Source organism: Leopardus geoffroyi, chromosome B4 (assembly GCF_018350155.1).
Source record: "Leopardus geoffroyi isolate Oge1 chromosome B4, O.geoffroyi_Oge1_pat1.0, whole genome shotgun sequence".
NCBI lineage: Eukaryota > Metazoa > Chordata > Mammalia > Carnivora > Felidae > Leopardus > Leopardus geoffroyi.
Window position 1 is genome coordinate 116234124 of NC_059341.1, and position 15462 is coordinate 116249585.

Consider the following 15462-nt stretch of genomic DNA (forward strand, 5'->3'; position numbering starts at 1 on the left):
ATAACTCTTGTTGGCCTATCATCAGCGGATTCCTTGTCTTTTTCTTCATTTTGTTATATTGTGAGCCTCCAGAGGCCGTGAGCATTTTTGAGACACCAGTGAGATCTCACTCTTCAGACAGAATGTCAGACTCTTCAACTGTATTTTCAACTGTCTTGTGAGACAAAGACTAATTGGTTTGACCTCATGCTGTCGCATGTTGAGAGACATGAATCTTCAGCACTCTTCCTTGAATTCATTGATTTCATTAAACACTGTCTGCTTGTGTTTGCAAAATGTCGTAATTTCCCAGTGATTTCTTCAAACTGCAGCGCGTAAACAGATTTTTTGGAACAATGCCACTTCTTTGCTTTGATCTTGTGTGTTCATCTTTATTTCCAACAGGTCTTCTACATTAAGTCCATCGAGCCACGGAAAATATCGACTTTAGGGAAAAGTAACGTGATCGTCACGGGAGCAAACTTTAGCCAGGCATCCAACATTACAATGATCCTGAAAGGAACCAGTACTTGTGATAAGGACGTGTGAGTTGAAATCATAGTAATTTATCCTTGGTAATATAGTAAAAAGCTTTCACTTATGCCAAAAGAGTATCATTGTGATTATAATCTTTTCAAAGTATTGCCACGTGCCAAAGTGGGCAGTTCATCTACATATTTGTTATCACATAATTTTAATAAGTAGAATAATTTAAACACCACTTTGGAAGCTAACTGTGAGAAAATCTGTCTCCTCTAAGCCCCCAAAGCCTCAGGACCCACTAATTTCAGGATGTTGCCTCTTTGAGGTCTTGATTCATTTCCATTACCAGAATCAAGTATTTTGAGTAACAGACATCATCTTGAAGCTGATGCACTTAGAAAAATAGTTGCATACTTAGGAATCTGATGGAAAACTATGACAGCTCTTCCGATGTATTACCCAAAGCTGAAAAAAGAAACGATCTGGCATGTTCTATTATTCCTTGTAGCCTTCTCTTTACTGGATTGGTCTCAGGCTCAACTAATAACTAAATGGAACATATATTAGTAGTTTAAAAAAAAAAAAAAGACCAAACACCCCAACACAGATATCTGGTCAGTGTACCATTTGACCATCATTATTTCTATGACTTCTTTCCCCCCTAACTTGTCCTTTCAACGAAACCTGGAGAGAGAAAAAAAAATTTCCACGTCTCACTGACACCCTTGTGCAAATCTTACCCCCAAAAGAGATGTAATAATAATAACACAACAGATAATTTGAGTTTTCTGCTTGCTAGCTTTTGTAAGTTTGGGTTGATTTGAAGTTACAAGACATTGCAGTTTATATGAAGTAGAATACTGGGCTCATTCTCATCATGGGAATGCATCAAAGACAATCTGCCGAAGCATGGTGTTTTGGGTTTTAACTACTAAAACAGATTTGCACAGCATTTTAATCTGCCACACTTATTTACTGAATTTTCTGTTTTAATTCATTTGCTGCATATAACTGCCATCCTCTTCCCCTCCTAACAGTAAATTTAGGATGTCTGTCATCTTGATGGAGAAAGCTGTTCATTGGTAGCTCCACTCTGTTTTGCCACTTACCAGAATTATCAAGCACACATTAGCGGCTGTATCTATGCGGCATAGGTGTTTTGGTACCGTTGATCCTGGCTAAATACCTTCCTGCGCAAATCTTTCATTTTGTGTTGAAATCTGTGAAGTTAGACACCTGTGTGTTCACTGAAAGGCAATCACCTTCACTGGCAAATAAGCCGGTTTTCAGAGCGTTTCCCTATTTTTGACTCTTTATGCTCTCATTTCAATTCCGAATGTGTCTTGAGATACCGCAGTTATTCAATTAAACGACTCAGAGACCTTTCCGCATGTAGCATTTCAGTAACCACATCAGAGTGGTGAACCCAAGTTCACAAGCAGTAAACATAATACCCAGTTAATCCTATATCTGAGTTCATGCCGTAATCCCACACTCCTTTAATATGGTATTTTTCAAATGCCTAATTATTCTGAAGGGAAAAATACGAGGATAATAGTGGAATGACCCCCATTTCCACCTCTCTCTTTCCAAAATTTATAAACAAGTTTGAATTTTAATGATTAGCCATTTTATGGAAGAGCTTTGCTCTGAATGTAAAGCTTAGGATGTAAATCTGCCATAGTGTAAATGCACACTGACTCAGATGCTTTTTGAATTCGCCTTATGTTAGGATCTATTATTACTACTTAAAGGATATGTGCATTAATGTTAATAATCATGTGCATATCCTATAAGTAGTAACAGTAGATTCGCACGTAGCATAATCATGCTGAGAATTATTCAGCACAACCCAGTCTTAGTGATCTTTTGCTTTAAAGGGTCATTGTAGACATGATGTACTGAGGAAGTGCAGGTTACAGAGGGAATGTTGTAGAAGGCTCTGCTTTGACTCCCGAGGGGCATCAAGGGCATGCCCTGTGGATGTCAGGAGCACCCAGGATATTCCCAACTAATTTCTCGTCTAGACCTCCTTGGGAGGCAGCTCGGCTCTGGTGCTGATTGACCCTGAGATCCCTGCGCTCTTGGCATGGACTTGGGTCACGGGCAATCTGTTCTTAGAATGGCAGAATCCCCATCTCTGCCTGGGGCGGAGTTCTCCCCTTCTACCGTCTAACTGGGACTTCTTTTTTCTTACGCTTTCCCTTGTGGAAATTTCCAAGCATACCCAAGAGACAAGAGCGTGGTGAACCTCTCCGTACCCATCCTCCAGCTTCCAAACTTGCCAACATCTTGCCAGTCTGGTTTCATTTTTGGAGAGGAGGGGAGCATGGGTAGCTGGAGGTTTTAAAAGCACCTCCCAGATACCATATCCCTTGACACATACCTACTTCAGTGTATGTCTCTCACAGATAAGGACCGTGCCATTCTCAAACCCAACAACGTTAACAGGAAACCCTGCACAGTCCATGTTCCACTGATAGGACTTCTTAAGGGAACTGGTTACATCTCCTTTCCCCACTTCTAAGGGACATTTGCAAATAAAAACATACAAATGAAAAAAGAAAGAGGAACCCTGCCCCAGATGATCCCCACCGTGGTAAGTGGCCCCTGATGAACTCGCACTTACGTGCGGCTGTTTTGATAGTTTGTGAACTGTTGCGGTTCAAGTAAAATTCGTACGCCGTCATGTTCGGCACACAACTGTGCTCCGTGTCTGTGTCACTTAAGAGTTGTTTTTCTGCCCCTTTCTAGAATACAGGTCAGCCACGTGCTAAATGACACCCATATGAAATTCTCTCTACCGTCAAGCCGAAAAGAAATGAAGGATGTGTGTATCCAATTCGATGGCGGGAACTGTACATCTGTGGGACCCTTGTCATATATTGCTCTGCCTCACTGCTCCCTCATATATCCTGCCACCACCTGGATCAGGTGCTTTCTAGACTCCTGTCTTTCTGTCATTGTGTTTAAAGGGGCCATGTGCATAAAGGTCATGGGTTTTCCACAAATAAATACAGAAATAATAGTCCTATCTAAATTCCTCTCCCGGAATTCCCCTTAGGATTTATTCCTAGAAACCAAACATATTCCTGACCAGCAGATTGCTTCCTACTGTCACCGTGAATACTGGGAGCACGTCCTGCTTTACTCTGAGCTGTGGCTGCCAGGAAACTCACGGCTAAAACGTTTGCTCGCACTCTGGTCTCTCTTCAGGTTGTATGATCTTTTGCCCTTCACAATGGTCTTTGAATTGTGGTATCCATTCTTAGCCTACCTTTCTGATACAAAGGTACCACGCCTCGCTCCTGCCCATGACGCTGAGCTTCTCTCTTCCATCTTTCATTTCATAATGGTTTGGGTACACTGTTTTGAATAATTTGAGGAGATATCGGGAGCTAGCGAAATGAAAAGCAGTACCTACATTTCGAAGATACTCCCTAAGAGAGATTGACATTCTAAAATAAACTCTTCCAGATGACTCCTATATATTAAAAAAGTAAAATAGAAACAGCCCTCTGCCTCGTTGAATTTTAAATTCACGTTCAGATTTGGAATACGACCCTGACGATAGTTTTCATAATAAGATATTTCACCAACACAGCATGAAACCAGTTTTCAAAGTACTGTCAAGATGAAACTATAGATAAACTTTTTTTTTTTTTTTAAAGAAAGAAAAAACGCGGGAGAAAAACACTTCTCGTATAGTATTATTACTTAAGATTAAGTCAAAAGTGGGTGTCAGGGTTGGTTTCTTCTGAGGCCTGTTCTCTTGGCTTGTGGAGACATGGTCACCTCCTTGTACCTTCACATGGTTTTCCCTCTGTGACTGTCTGTGTCCCAATCTCTTTTTATAAGGTCACCAGTCAGATTATTGGATTAGGGCCCACCCCCGTGATCTCATTTCATCTTAATTACCTCTCGAAAGAACCTATCTCCACATGCAGCCCCATTCCAAGGGACTAGGGGGTCAGGACGTCAACACTCGTGCCTCTGACAGTGGCACGAGAAAAATGGAAATTCCCCAACCAAGCCTCTAGCATTGCACTCCCTGCTCTGGGTCTAAATCCTTCCTATCAGTCAAAGCGAGCCTTGAGGTGACAGTCCCCACGCGCCTTGTGTGGTGTGTCTAGTAGTTCAGTTAATCCTCACCGAAGGAATAGCCCCTTTAGCAGATGGGGGAACCGAGCATAGAGCATTCAAACAACCTGCCTGGGCTCCCAGGCCGTCTGGGTCCAGGCTGCGGTGCTCTGAACCACCAGTGTTCTGCTTTGCCATAAAATCAGGCTTCCTTATTATTTTTTAATTGAGGTATAGTCGACATATAACAGTAGCTTCAGATGCAAACATAGTGATTGTGTGAGGCTTCTTAATGTCCAGTCACCTGTGATATTCTGTGCCTGCGTCTCTGAGGTCTGCCTGGCCAAGAATGTGGCTCGGCAGTCTGGCCATTGGCAGAGCACGTTTTCTAGTAACGAGGACAGGCTGGCATGAGGCCAACGCGACCCTTCCCCCCCCCCGCCCCCCCCTCTTGTGACTGGAGGTTCAGGGCTTAATGTCTTCCTTCTGCCCTACACAAATTGGCCTGCCCAGGCTCACCTCCCGGTCTTGTCATCCTGGGCCCGGCTGGCGAACAGAGCTGACCTTCCCAGGCTCCTGTCCCCTGGAATGACCTACATGAATGGGGGTGTGAGGGCAGCCGGAGCTGGGGACAGCTGTTTATTTCACATCTAATGACCACTTTGCTTATATGTGATTATGTGCTGAGAATATGTGAAATCATTTGGCTTGGTTTTGGAGAGAGGGAACGTAGCTGTTATTTATATGGTCTACCAAATGGGAATTTATAGTTTTAATGTCATTTATAATTTTACCTTGTCCAAAATGTTCCCTATCTCCCTAAATAAAGTATAATTGGTAGGTTGGGAGTTTGATTTTGAAAATTGTTAGATTGAAGGATCTTAATATAGATTAAACAGCAATCAAACAAAATTCTGTTTAGTGAAACCTTTTCAAGGTACAGCCAATGATCTGATTAGATGTGGCAACATGATATAATAAGACTCAAAATTCTGTTAAAGAATTTGGGCATTTTCCTAGAATTAAAACCAGATCTGACCTGAATTTTTATATTTATGTATCTTGAAAACTACGCATTTGTGGTCAGTGTCATTAAAAGATGTCTATAATCGTCCTGCATTTGAAATTAAAATGTATTACTTGGCTCTAAATAGAACCGGGTTTAATGTGTGAATAAAATGATAGATTTGCTCATAAATGTAAAATTCCTGTATGTTTACTATGAAACTCCTATTGTTGCTTTTTTCTTTGCAGTGGTGGTCAAAATATAACCATCCTGGGCAGAAATTTTGACGTAATTGACAACTTAATCATTTCACATGAGTTAAAAGGAAACATAAATGTAAGTCTTCAGCTACCTTGTAATAATAGTAATTTTCAAGGATGATTTTGTTTTCATCACACTAACATCCACTGGGAAATATCTTTTATTTCTGTGCCTTTGTGATATTACAAGCTTTTTCCTGTTGGATGGTATACACCATCTGGGCCATAATGGAAATAATAAGACCCTCTCCTTGTGGTTGAGTATTTCCAGTTGTGGCACAGAGGAGAGAGGAATGAGCCTGGGACGACAAGGCCTTCCATTTCCTCCACGTGGGCTTTGCAGGGAGGCACTTTAACGCGACCACGTTTAGGACTATGTGTGACCATGCCTTGTGAGGGGTGAAGGCGAGATATCTAGAAGAATAGCATTTTTGTGCAGATGTGGTGGCGGGGTTCCCATCGTACTGAGAAAGCTGTGGTTCGGAGGCCAAGTGACCTGTGTGAGCCCCCAGAAATCTTGTCATGTACTCCTGCTCCTGCCATGGTCTGGTTTGGTCCCGTTCCTTCCGACCTCTCCTCCTCTGACTTCACATTTCCCCACAGAGGGGGTCTGGTCTCTGGCCCTTGTCCAGTTCTCACACCGCCACAAGTCACACACGGGCCTCGTCACACAAAATGGTGGATTGCTCAGATCTAGGTTGGGGCCTCTGAGTGTACTTCTAATTTATTTCTCAGATGCTCTCCCCACTCTCTCTCCCCCTTTCCCTCTTTCCTTAATGAGACATGTGAAGGTAGCAGCCTCTCCTGCCTGACCACTTCCTGCCACAGCTGGAAGTTCTGCCCACGGCCACAGACCTGGCCCTGTTTGCGACCAGTATGGGTTCAGGCCTAGGTGCAGATGGCCTTCCCGAGTCTTCCTTACGTCCCTGTCATACACGCATCCACGTCCTGACATAGCCAGAGCCAGTTCCGGGCCTTGCCTCGTATCTGGTTCCAGGCCATGTCTCCGTGATGTGGACACACGTACCATTTTTTGTTTCATAATATTGCCAGAAGTGTGAATAACAGATCTAGGGCTGGAATTTGGAGAGGGGTTCAAGGGGAAGGGGGTTTTGTTTGTCCAGATCTTTGCATCAGATCTTCCCACCTATGGCCTCGTCCTACCCTCTCTTTTCAACTGCAATATTAGAAAGTAAATAACAAACAGGAAAACTCGTCACCTAGCAAATTTTTTTCCACAAGTTTTATTGCCCCCTTTTTTTAAGATTTTATTTTTATTTTTATTTTTAAAATTTTTTTTAATGTTTTTTATTTATTTTTTGAGACAGAGAGAGACAGAGCATGAGCAGGGGACGGTCAGAGAGAGAGGGAGACACAGAATCCGAAGCAGGCTCCAGGCTCTGAGCTGTCAGCACAGAGCGCGACATGGGGCTTGAACTCACGAACTGTGAGATCATGACCTGAGCTGAAGTCGGACGCTTAATCCACTGAGCCACCCAGGCTCCCCTAAGATTTTATTTTTAAGTCCTCTCTACACCTAACGTGGGGTCGAACTCACAACCCTGAGATCAGGAGTTGCATGATTCATGAACTGAGCCAGCCAAGTGGCCATTATTGCTCTTCCTTATTTTTTTTTTTTTTTATAAATGTTTACTTATTTATTTTGAGAGAGAGAGAGAATGTGAACTGGGGGAGGGGGCAGAGAGAGAATCCCAAGCAGGCTCTGCACTGTCAGCACAGAGCCCGACGCAGGGCTCGAACCCATGACCCAAGAGATCATGACCTGAGCTGAAATAAAGAGTCGGACGCTCCACTGACTGAACCACCCAGGCGCCCCATATTATTGTTCTTCTTTAAAACCTTTACCAATCTCTTTTCCAGCAACTTTCTCTGCCCGTGTCTCTGCACACCTAAAAATGACCGTATTTATGTTTTGTATAAATACACCTGTAAAGCAGGCCACACTTTCTGCGTTGTTTCCAGTCTTCATGCTCTGCATTTTCATGGGGGGTCACGTTGTCCCTCTTGCTTTTGTTTTCCCCTACTTCTCGTTAGATCTGCAAAGCCTTTGCCTCCTTGCGGCCAGTGATTTCTGCTAAGTGTCGCTGAAGGCTCCTCCACAAGGAGCGATGCAGTCGGTAGTGTACATGGCCTCACTGGAGGACGGTCCCCTCCCTGCCCACATTTCACAACACGCCTTGAGGGCTCGCAGCGCGCACAGACCCTTTGGTGCAAAGTCTTCCTCTTTCCCTAGCCTCCTTCTTCCTGTGCACCCTTTTTCCATTGCATAACCTCCTGGCTGCTTTCATTATCACTAGTAATGTCCACATTGATAGGAGCTAGCATTCGTTGAGTACCTACTGTGTGCCAGGCACTAGTCTAAGCATGTTTGCACATGTAATCTCCTTTAATTTAACCCCCATCTCGTTTAACAGGCCCTCATCTCATTTAATTTGATTTTGGGTTAATTCAGCCCTGTAAGCGGGGGGAGGTGGTTTTACTGTCCCCATTTTGTAGATGAGACATTGGAAGCACAAAGCCATTCAGTTGTCTGGGTCGCCTCTCTCCTAAATCCTAGGGCTAGGACTCAGTGACAAAGTTGTTAAACTGCTCTTTTCTCCTCCGTCAGGTCTCCGAATATTGTATGGCGACTTCCTGCAGGTTTTCAGCCCCCAGCTTCAAGGGTTCGAAAGCGCGGGCCAACGTCACCGTGAAGCTGAGAGTCCAGGAGACCTACTTGGACTGTGGGAGCTTGCAGTATCTTGAGGACCCCAGGTTCACAGGGTGTCGGGTCGAACCCGAGGGGGACACAGAATTGGAAGTGAAAATTCAAGTATGTTTCTCACTTATCTCGGGTGGGATGTGCCCCCTGCCCTTCGCGACCGGCAAGGTGTGCTCGTGTCTGTGGGTTCCCTCGTGCGCCCTGATTTCTCCATCTCCTCTTTGCTCTTCACAGAAAGAAAATGATGACTTCAACATCTCCAAGACAGACATTGAAATCACCCTCTTCCATGGGGAAAATAAGCAATTAAATTGCAGTTTCGAAAATATTACTAGAAATCAAGATCTCACCATCATCCTTTGCAAAATTAAAGGCATCACGAACGCGAACAGCATTGACACCTCTTCCAAGAAAGTCCGTGTGAGTCATCTGCCAGCCCTACCTATTGGTTTTACCTCAGTTGGGGCAGTTCCTTGGCTAAACAGAAGCCAGAGTGGAACCTGCCGTGGATCTTTAGATCTTCACTTTAAATAGCAGATAAACAAAGCTTGTATTGCGAGCACAAGCATAATTCCTACAAAATAGCTGGCAGAATCCATCCATGTGCCTATTGGAATGTCAAAGCATTGAACACACCATTGTCTATAATACTAATGAGTCTTGATAGCTTTTGTTCTAGCCATGCATTTGGACTGTAGCATCTGCAGGCGGAATCTCTAGACCACTGACGAATGAGCTGTCATTCTTTCCCCAAATGTGGCAGTGACATGTCTTAGCAGATTCCCAGCATACTCAAAGCAGCATTAGATTCTGATGGAGACCAGATAATCTATGTGTCGTGGGCCACTTCCTCCACCACAAAGGCACGCTTGCAATTCATCTCTCCCCGACATGTTTGAGGGTCCCATCACGGTTATATTTATGTCCCACAATAAAGATGTGAGACCCTTGGGAGAGGAAACATATTAGAAGTCTGTCTTTATGGTGTTCATGCCATATGAGGCTCTTCACAGTCTATACCAAAAAAAAAAAAAATGCTTTATGACCTGTAGTCATAAATATTGAATAAAGGTCAAGGAAAAAGAACATCAGACTGGAAGCCAAAAAAAAAAAAAAAAGATGTGTTCATGTTCCAGCTGCACCAGCTAATAGCTGTGTGGCCTTGGGTAGGTCACTTGGCTTTGCTGAGCCTCCCTTTGTCCATCTGTATGGTAAAGAGGGTAGTAATTATTATAAATCAAGAGCACCAACTGAGATTACAAGTGCTCCCACATGTCACATTGGTTGAGAAGAACGGTGCTAGTATTCTTTGTTCATGAGATGGTTCCAGAGTGCCTATACTGAGATGGGGACACAGCAGAGAAGAAAACAGACCCCAAAATTCTGTCTTTGTGGACATTACCTGAAGAGTCATGTAGTGAAGGAAATAATTTAAAAATGTGTTAGGTGGTGGTGATCACCATTGGGAAAGATGAAGCAGCGGGCAGTGATGCAAGTTTTACAATGGTGGGCAGAGAAGGTCTCTCTGGAAAGATAACATTTGAGTAAGGACCTCAAGGAGGAGAGAGAATGAGTCATGGGTTCTCTGGGGTGTGGAGGGTTCTAGATAGATGGAACTGCAAGCTGCAAAGGTCTTGAGTCTGGAGTCTGCCTGGTGCATTTGAGGAACTGCAAGGAGGCCAGTGTGGCTAGAGCAGACTGAGCAAGGGGAATATTCCAGAAGGCTGGAGAGTTAATGGAGGGAGCAGGAAGAGGTAAAAGATGATTAGGACCTTGTGGGCCATAGCAAGGGCTTGGTCTTGAGCTCTGGGAAGCCACTGGAGAGTTTTGAGCAGGACTGCCGTGAGCCTACTTAAATGATAAAGTGCATTTAGTCTTCGTGACAAACTTACGAAGAGACAACCCCACATCTCATTTTAAAGATGAGGAAAGTAAGGATCGGATGGTTAAGTTAAACCCCTATGGCAAAGAGGACTAAATTCTAAAATCTCCAGGTATAGTCCAGTGTACCTGAACTGACATATCTGGAAACTGAGGCACAGTGAATGTTCTCAACGTGCTCAAGATCACATAGCTAATCTGCCCGAGGTGGGACTTGAATTCATATATCCTACCTAGCTCGTCACCTCTTTTTGCATCTTGGGGAAAATGATTTGGAGGAAAAAGGGTGTATATAAATATGGCACCCAACTCAACTGAGTCTAATGACACTCTGTCTCATCAGGTCAAACTGGGAAACTTAGAGCTCTATGTTGAGCAGGAAACAGTTCCCACCACTTGGTATTTCCTGATTGTGCTTCCCGTCTTGCTCGTGATTGTCATTTTTGGTAAGTGTCCTGTTTGATTTTGTCAGAGAAATTACTCCCTGAGGCGTCCCATCAGGCGGCAGACTCTCAGCTTTCAGGGGCTGTTTGCTTCAATTAAGTATTAATGGATGAAAACCCAAATCACAACTTTGGGAAAAGAATAATAGGTACATGTTGAGGGCTTTCTAGACATTTTTTTAGTATGCCTTATTAATACAAAGCTGGATTACGAAGATGGTATCTTGGTGCTCGAGAAATATAGTCGACTTCACTTCCCCAATATTGTGAACTGTGATGATGAATGGCCCATTTACGTTATTCCTTCAGAATTGCTCTGGCATTCTGGACTTTCAAGATCTAGTCATCTCCTCCTGCCTCTCACCTCACCAAACACCAGCCCCTGCTCCCACCCCAGCTCTGCGTTTCCTGGCGGAACTGTGTGTGAGGAGTGTGGTCTGTACTGGGGCACCTGGGTAGCTCAGTCAGTTAAGTGTCCAACTCTTGATTTTGGCTCAGGTTATGATCTCACAGTTCTTGAGTTCGAGCCCCACGTCAGGCTCCACACTGATAGCATGGAGCCTGCTTGGTATTCTTTCTCCCTCTCTCTCTGCCCCTCCCCGACTTGCTCTCTATATCTCTCTCAAAATAATAAAAATAAACTTAAATTTAGAGGTGTGATCCGCACCATCTATTCAAGTGTCCCAAGGCTCATCCAAGCACAGAGATCCATGGTGGTTGCTCACTGGCTGAATCTGGTTGCTCACTGGCTGCCAATCTGTTTTGTTTGTTTAAAATTAGGTAAGTCACCTATGTTGTGCACCTGAAACCAGCGTCCTTGTATGCCAGCTACACTTCAACTTAAAAAAAATAATTAAATGATTCACATTTTTTAAACAATCTTTTGAAAATTTGAAAGACCCGGATCATTGGGTCTCCACTTGTCCATAGCTCCAGTTACTGGAGCTGAGTAGTAGCTACACCTTGAGAGACGGCATGTGGTCACTGGGGTTTTGCCACAGTCTCGCCACCTGGGCCACGTGACTCATCTGTGTACCTGGTCCCTGTAGTCGTGTAGTGTGTGGCCTGGTTCTGAGCTGCTTTTCGTCTAAAATCTGTGTCCTCTTGTCCTTCTTAGAAACAGAACTCTCCTCCACCGACTAAGCGCGGCGCACTCCTTGATTTAACACACGCATTGCCTTTCTGACACCTTCTGTTAATAGTTGCCAATGTTTCTTTCCTTCCATGCGCTCCTTCATTCCTTCATCCATCCCTCCGTCCATTTACCTTGTGTTTACTGAGCACCCGCTGCGCAAGTCTCTGGAGCTGGAGAGAATGAGTTAAGGCCTGGCCCTTTCTCCCAGCTGGTTCTGAGTCCAGTGAGGGAAGGACTCCCGTGTGTGATGAACTCACCCAATGGAATGAACTCATTTTGCAAAGACCCTATTTTGCCCTGTTGATCATTTCAGCTATTTTCTTGTGCTTCGCCCCCAGTCGTCCACCCCTATTATATATGGGGAATCCAGAATTGGGCTTGATATTTTAATAAGGTCCTGGCTGGTACTCGCTTCAAGTAAGAAGAATACTTCTAAACACTGAGCTCTATTTGAGACTCCGCCAGTGTGAAGCAGCAGTAGATAGAACAGTCTCACCATAGAGTCACCTCTACTTGGTGACTTACTAGAAACCTCTGATCTCTTCCTGTGCTCTTATGACTCATCACTCCTCTCAGTTTGTTGTAGAGATTGTTTATGCTCTTGACAGTGAAGGGGGCTCAGTTTGACACATGGCTTTTGGCTTCATCAGCATCTGCAAAGCCCTTTAAAACTCTCATCCCCTTCCACGGGGCTCCTGGGTGGCTCAGTTGGTTAAGTGTCCAACTTTGGCTCGGGTCATGATCTCACGGCTTGTGAGTTCGAGCCCCAAATTGGGCTCTGGGTGGACAGCTCAGAGCCTGGAGCCTGCTTCGGCTTCTGGGTCCCCCTCACTCTCTGTCCCTCCCCCACTCACACTCTCTCTCTCTCAAAAATGAATGAACATTAAAAAATTGAAAAAAAAGAACTCTCATCTCCTTCTTACCGTGATTCCTGGGCACCATGTGTCACCAGCAGCTGGAACAAATGTGAAGCTAACAAATATCTTAGCTCATTGGTCACATTGTTAGTGAGAACACGAAGCACACCCGGCTGAGGCCTGCCGCCTGCAAAACCTCTCCACTGTGGCTTCCCCTGGAGGTGTCAGCCATGAAATTCCCACTGCTTGATGGACGTGGCTGCCTCACTCCCTGAGCCAGCGTTGCCCAAAGCGTGGCCTGAGGAACCCCAAGTCACACTCCTAGAAAAAGGGGTTCCGTCGTCACATAAATTTGGAAATCACTGCGTGCCCCATCCTTATTTTGAAGATACACGATGCATGTTATGATTGACGGTGTTGACTTTGTGGAGAACTGTATTGAGTTTTGTTTCCTCCTGCATCACTCACATCGACTGGTAGTGGGATCCTTTTATCATGAAGTTTCTGTTAAAGGAGGAAACCCTTTCCAGAATAAGGGTGTAGCCGACAGTTGTTGGGTATTGTTTTTAAAATACAACTCCCGAATGCTTTCTGTGAGTTACTCCTTATAATCCTGTCAACGTCACAATGAGGCCGGCACTTTGACAGATGAGGCAGCCAGCCCCAGAGATGCTAAGGAACTTACCAGAGGCCACACAGCTCATAATTGGTAGAGCAGGGACGTGGACTGAGCACCAAACCTGTTCAGTGCGCTTCGCTGCAGCACAGTGAGAAACCAGATGAAATGGGGAAAGAAGCAATGTCCCAGATCCAAGGGCTCATTGTGGACGGCTCACCATGTCACCCAATTTGATCTATGCAAGTTTGACTTATATAGCTCGCCGTCGATCTGTGGTTTCCTTCTACAATTGCAGCTCCACTTTATTTCTCCAGGGATGTTTAGAAACATTAAAAAAAAAAAAAAGAATGGAACAATATACGTGGCCTATGGCTGTAGGGAAACTTGGCTCGTTTCATTACTTTTCAGCCAGCTGGGATCTTTGGTTACAAGTGAAGGTTATTTGATTTAGTTTTTACTATTAAGGTGGGTAGTTTTGTGTTTTCCTGCTGCATTTTAGCATCTTCCTCCTTAGAGTGACCCCTTGCTGGGAATGTTCCTTTTGATAAATTCCATCTCTTAAATGCTATTCTTTCTCTCTCTTCCTGTCTCTCTCTCTCTCTCTAAAAGAAATGTCAAGGTTGGTTTGGTTTTCCTGTTTGTTTTTTGAGTTAACATGTCAATCTGATGCTGGATGTCTGTCTCCTCAGCGGCCGTGGGGGTGACCAGACACAAATCGAAGGAGCTGAGTCGCAAACAGAGCCAACAGTTGGAGCTCCTGGAGAGCGAGCTCCGGAAAGAGATACGTGACGGTAGGCTCCAAAATTTTATTTGTAGAAAAACAAGCCTTTTTTTTTTAATCATTTTTTTTCTTTTTTACCCTTAAATGGAGCTGGCCACAGTAATGAGAACTGTTTGTATAATAGAAGACATCTGAACAGCAGGGTCTAGGCCTGGCTTTGTGTTTTATTTCAGCTCTGCTCTGCAGCCAACCAAGTAATTATCTATTGTTTCTTCTTTAATGAAAACCAAGGTCATACTCCGTGTTAGACAAAACAGCAGAAGATCTTATCCATTGTTTGTTGAGTTAAAATATTGCTCTTGGGATTCTGTTTTGCAGGCTTTGCTGAGCTGCAGATGGATAAATTGGATGTGGTTGATAGTTTTGGAACTGTTCCCTTCCTTGACTACAAACATTTTGCTCTGAGAACTTTCTTCCCTGAGGTAAAAGAGCATTGATCATATTCCTAAGGTTGAGTCTTGAATAATAATGAAGGTGCTTGTTGCTATTGTCAAAATGGGTGTTTGCATCCAAGGCAGCTGTAGATAACGTGCTTGGTACAAAATAATGGCTCAAGTTTGAGCAGAGCAGGGAGCAGGACAATTATTAATTGGATTGATGAGGATATAAAGCAGTGATGGGTCACTGACAATTATTCTTTGTCCAGTAACAAAAACCTAGGAGGGACAGAAGTTCAGAGTGATGATTTTTGCTTTATTTTACTACCCGTTTAGAGCTGAATTTGTAGCTGGGAAGCCCGCTAGTTTATTTAAAAATCAATAAATTGTGGGCTGGCCAATTTGTTGTGTTTATCTGCATGACTTCTATTGCAGCTACTAGATTATTCACTATTACTTCTCAATTGGAAATGAAAAGAACTATGGGCCGAGAGGGAGGGAAGTCGACATGTGTAGAATTTGAGTTGATAGCAGCCATTTTTAGCAATGTCGAGTTTTTATGGTTCTCTTCAACAGTTGTTCTTTGGCTGATCAGTCCGTATCATCCTCATTTAGTAGAAATAGTTGCACGAAATGATTGATTAATCCGTTCTGGGACTCCGAGGAGTAGTCTACTTTAACCCTTTGGGTTTTCAGTCTCACTCTGTTCTAATGCCTTCGTCTTCTCCCCCACTCACTCAGCCTTCCTCCTTCACACTCCCAAGTCTTGGGTGAGGTACACTCATCTGCCTGCCATCAGATGCCCCCACTTCACCATGTTGCCCTTTTTTGTCCAGAAC

The 15462-nt window shown here is 44.0% G+C and overlaps 1 protein-coding gene across 2 annotated transcripts in view; it reads left to right on the forward strand.

Moving 5' to 3' along the window:
* Positions 1 to 15462, forward strand: part of PLXNC1 (plexin C1) — a 152040-nt gene that overhangs the window by 86985 nt on the left and 49593 nt on the right. The window contains exons 10-17 of one of the 2 annotated variants that reach the window (XM_045467017.1): positions 385 to 524; positions 3217 to 3396; positions 5797 to 5884; positions 8438 to 8641; positions 8765 to 8950; positions 10755 to 10857; positions 14155 to 14256; positions 14565 to 14668. In XM_045467017.1, coding sequence (XP_045322973.1) covers positions 385 to 524; positions 3217 to 3396; positions 5797 to 5884; positions 8438 to 8641; positions 8765 to 8950; positions 10755 to 10857; positions 14155 to 14256; positions 14565 to 14668 — 1107 coding nt within the window. Of the gene's footprint in view, positions 1 to 381; positions 525 to 3216; positions 3397 to 5796; positions 5885 to 8437; positions 8642 to 8764; positions 8951 to 10754; positions 10858 to 14154; positions 14257 to 14564; positions 14669 to 15462 lie in introns of both variants that reach the window. The other variant, XM_045467016.1, reaches the window with a different exon arrangement.